Below are 3,065 nucleotides of genomic sequence, written 5' to 3' on the forward strand. Positions count from 1 at the left end.
ATAAACGAAAACAAACAACGTTTTAATAAACAATTTAAATAAATAAATATGTTTAACATTCACACCAGTGCATTTAAACATTATAAATTACTAATTTCATTTATTGCAGTCAAAAACACACTTATATTTAGAAGTTACAGCGCAACGAAGCCTGCCATTTTGTTTCGTATAATTTATTAAGTATCATAAACAATACATCCGACTACATCTTTTAAAAAGTTTCTAGACTTAATTAGTATTCCCCTGGATAACCCAAAGATCTAGCAATAATTACTGTTGTCTTTCCATCCGTAGAAAATAGATTTTTGTCATCGTTTCTTGTTGTTTTTGAAGCAATCGATGATATATCTTCTTTATTTGGTGTGTTGCCATATTTTATAACTTTCGAATGCGCGAAAACAGTTTCAACTTGATTTTTATTATCTAGTTCTAGGGGTTTAGATTCTTTTAGGTCATAAAATGGAATCTTATAGTGATGTCTACTATCACTATAGTTTTCGTCATTATCTACTTGATGATATTCACTTCTAGAAGTAAAACTATCTCTATTAATCATTTCAGTTTTGAAATCTGGAAACAAAAGTGGCGGTGGAGTACGAAATTCAAGTTCTGAAGAAAGTATGTTACTTTTATGATTTTTATTTTGTTTACTGTTTTTATCATGTCTAGTTATCACGTCATCGGTGACGTCATCAAAATGTTTAGAATTTCTTCCGTCTATGTGTTCGTATCTTCGGCTTTCAATACTCATTTCTGCTTTATTATCAGAATTGTAGTAATGTCTGTCGTGAAAGTTGTATTCATATTCTTCTTTACTTAAATATGTCTTGTCTGACGTGAAATCTGGGTAATATTCATCTGGAATTTCAGGTCGTATATCTGGTACATAGTCATCACTTACTGGCGCAATATATACATCACTTGAATCATCATCTGCGTTTAGCTGAACCCATTCAGAATCTCCAAAAAGTTGAGGAGCTTCTAAAGTAATTTCTTCACGGTTGTCTAATTGTTTTTCATTTATTGTTTTGTTATTATTTACTTCTAAATTCCTTTTTTCTTCTTTTGGCTTAGTGTCTTCAATATTTATGAATTGTGGTTCTAATTCAACTACTTTACATTTATTTGATGAACCTTTGCGATTTTGATTTTTGTTTGCGTTTTCTTTTCTAGTGTTACTTTTATTTTTGCTATTATTTCTACAATTTTTGTTAGATTTTGAATTTTTTCTTCTATTTTTACCTCTTTTGCTAGACTCTTTTGAACATTGACTGCTTAGTTGTGGAATTTGATATAAGTAATCAAAGTTGTAAGGGAAATTACCGAATGAATTTAAGTAGTTTTGACTAAATTGCGGATTGGACATAATATTGTTCAAATAAGATGCAATATTCTCAGAAAAGCCTCTGGGAAGTTGTTGCTGGTAAGTTTTTTTAGGTTCGTAGAAATTATTTCGAGGCTTCCGATTTTCAAGACAAGTACAGTCTTCGTTTATATCGAAGCATACTTCAACATCGGCTGTTTTCTTATCATCTTTTACTTTATCTGCTTCACTAGTAGGATCTTTTGAAATAGAGTTAGCTGTTTCTTTGTTTTTAGATTTCTTGTTGGAATTTTTGTTCTTTTTTGATTTTTTACTACTTTTCATCTTCATTTTGGGTTTTTCAATATTATCAATTTTGTTTTTTTCTTCAACATCTAAATTTTTCTTCCTTTTTGAAGACTTTGATATTTGATTGTTATTATCGGCAGTTTTTGATGTTTTTATATTTTTATTATCTTCTCTTCTAATGCTTTGTTTTGACAAACTATTATCACATTTGATATCAATTAGTTTATTTTCAAAATTGTTGTAAATATCTCTTGCTGCACCATTTTCCTCCCTCTTACATTTAGCATTATTCTCCTTATGATTATTAACTTTTACATATTCATGATTTTTCTTTATATTGTGGCTTTGTATTCCATTACCACCTTGATAGCTGCTTATATATTCCGGTGGTACAATTATATAGTTATTTATTACTTTAGGTATTTTGTTTCCATTTGAATTATAATAATTTAAATTAAGTCCATCTTGATTGTACGTACTTAGCGTATTTACTAAAGGGCTTTTCTGTGTGTTTGTTAGACCATTGTCTAAATAGTATCCATTTACTTGACCGTTGTATGAGTAAGGGACTGTTTGGATTTTAGGTGCTAATCGATATTGAACTCTATTCTGTTGTTGGTAAGGATTATAATTTGATGGTAACGGTACTTCAGAAATGTAATTAGGTTGATATGTAGATAGAGCACATGTCGCACCTTGCAGTGGGTTAGATGTTACCTGCAACACGAAATAATAAGAAATTGGTTTGAGAACGGTTATAAATTAGTTAATTTACTAAAAGGAAACGTGTTGCAAGGATCAACACTGAGTTAGCTTCTTACACTTTCACCATAAGAAATATATATACTACATAATAGTAATTACGTCATTTTTAATCTACCCGAGTGATGACAAACTCAAATTTGACCTAGCTGAGTTTCCAATATATAAAATCATCAAGAAACCAGTATGAACCAGATTGAACTAAATTGAAAAAAAAAATTGAAACTGTTATCTGCCATTTCAAAATGAAGTAGCGTACCGTAATACGCCTACTGTAATATACCTACCACTGGATCTGGTAGTTTGGTACCGGATCCGATTTTTGTTTTTACATTTTTAAGCAAAATAACCGTTTTATTGTATACACATGCACTGTATACCAGATTGCAATCTCTAATTGGGAGTCTATTCAAGGAAAAGTGATGTAGCCCGGACGGTACCACCAGACAAATTAGTTTATAGAACAACTCACCAATATCACAAAGTTCAGGATACAGAGCAATTTAAACATTATTTACCATCGTTTAGTTATTAATTTAAATAAAAACAAGATGGAGACACATCAGAATCAGTGACAGCAGTACGTGACATACAATGTCTTTGCTGCCTTATAAGCCTGATAACTATTTTTATTATCAGTCGATCATTTCTCATCGTCGATTGATCACGAATATATATTATTTAATCGTAC

General features: G+C 30.4%; 1 protein-coding gene across 1 annotated transcript; it reads right to left on the reverse strand.

The window, feature by feature from the left end:
- Nucleotides 1-232: 232 nt before the first annotated feature.
- Nucleotides 233-2,481, reverse strand: LOC123667682. Its single transcript, XM_045601523.1, has 3 exons — nucleotides 2,477-2,481; nucleotides 1,483-1,982; nucleotides 233-1,005 (listed from the first exon to the last, which is right to left on the reverse strand). The coding sequence occupies exons 1-3, from the start codon at nucleotides 2,479-2,481 to the stop codon at nucleotides 233-235; spliced, it is 1,278 nt and encodes a 425-aa protein (XP_045457479.1).
- Nucleotides 2,482-3,065: the final 584 nt, after the last annotated feature.

This window comes from Melitaea cinxia, chromosome 29, assembly GCF_905220565.1.
Source record: "Melitaea cinxia chromosome 29, ilMelCinx1.1, whole genome shotgun sequence".
Taxonomy (NCBI): domain Eukaryota; kingdom Metazoa; phylum Arthropoda; class Insecta; order Lepidoptera; family Nymphalidae; genus Melitaea; species Melitaea cinxia.

What these genes read in the sequence shown, in the direction of transcription:
- LOC123667682 (XM_045601523.1), bottom strand. An exon ending in CTTCGATATAAACGAAGACT is followed by an intron (nt 1,006 to 1,482) that starts GTACTTGTCTTG and finishes AAAAACAATTAG; the next exon opens with ACAACCGTGAAGAAATTACT.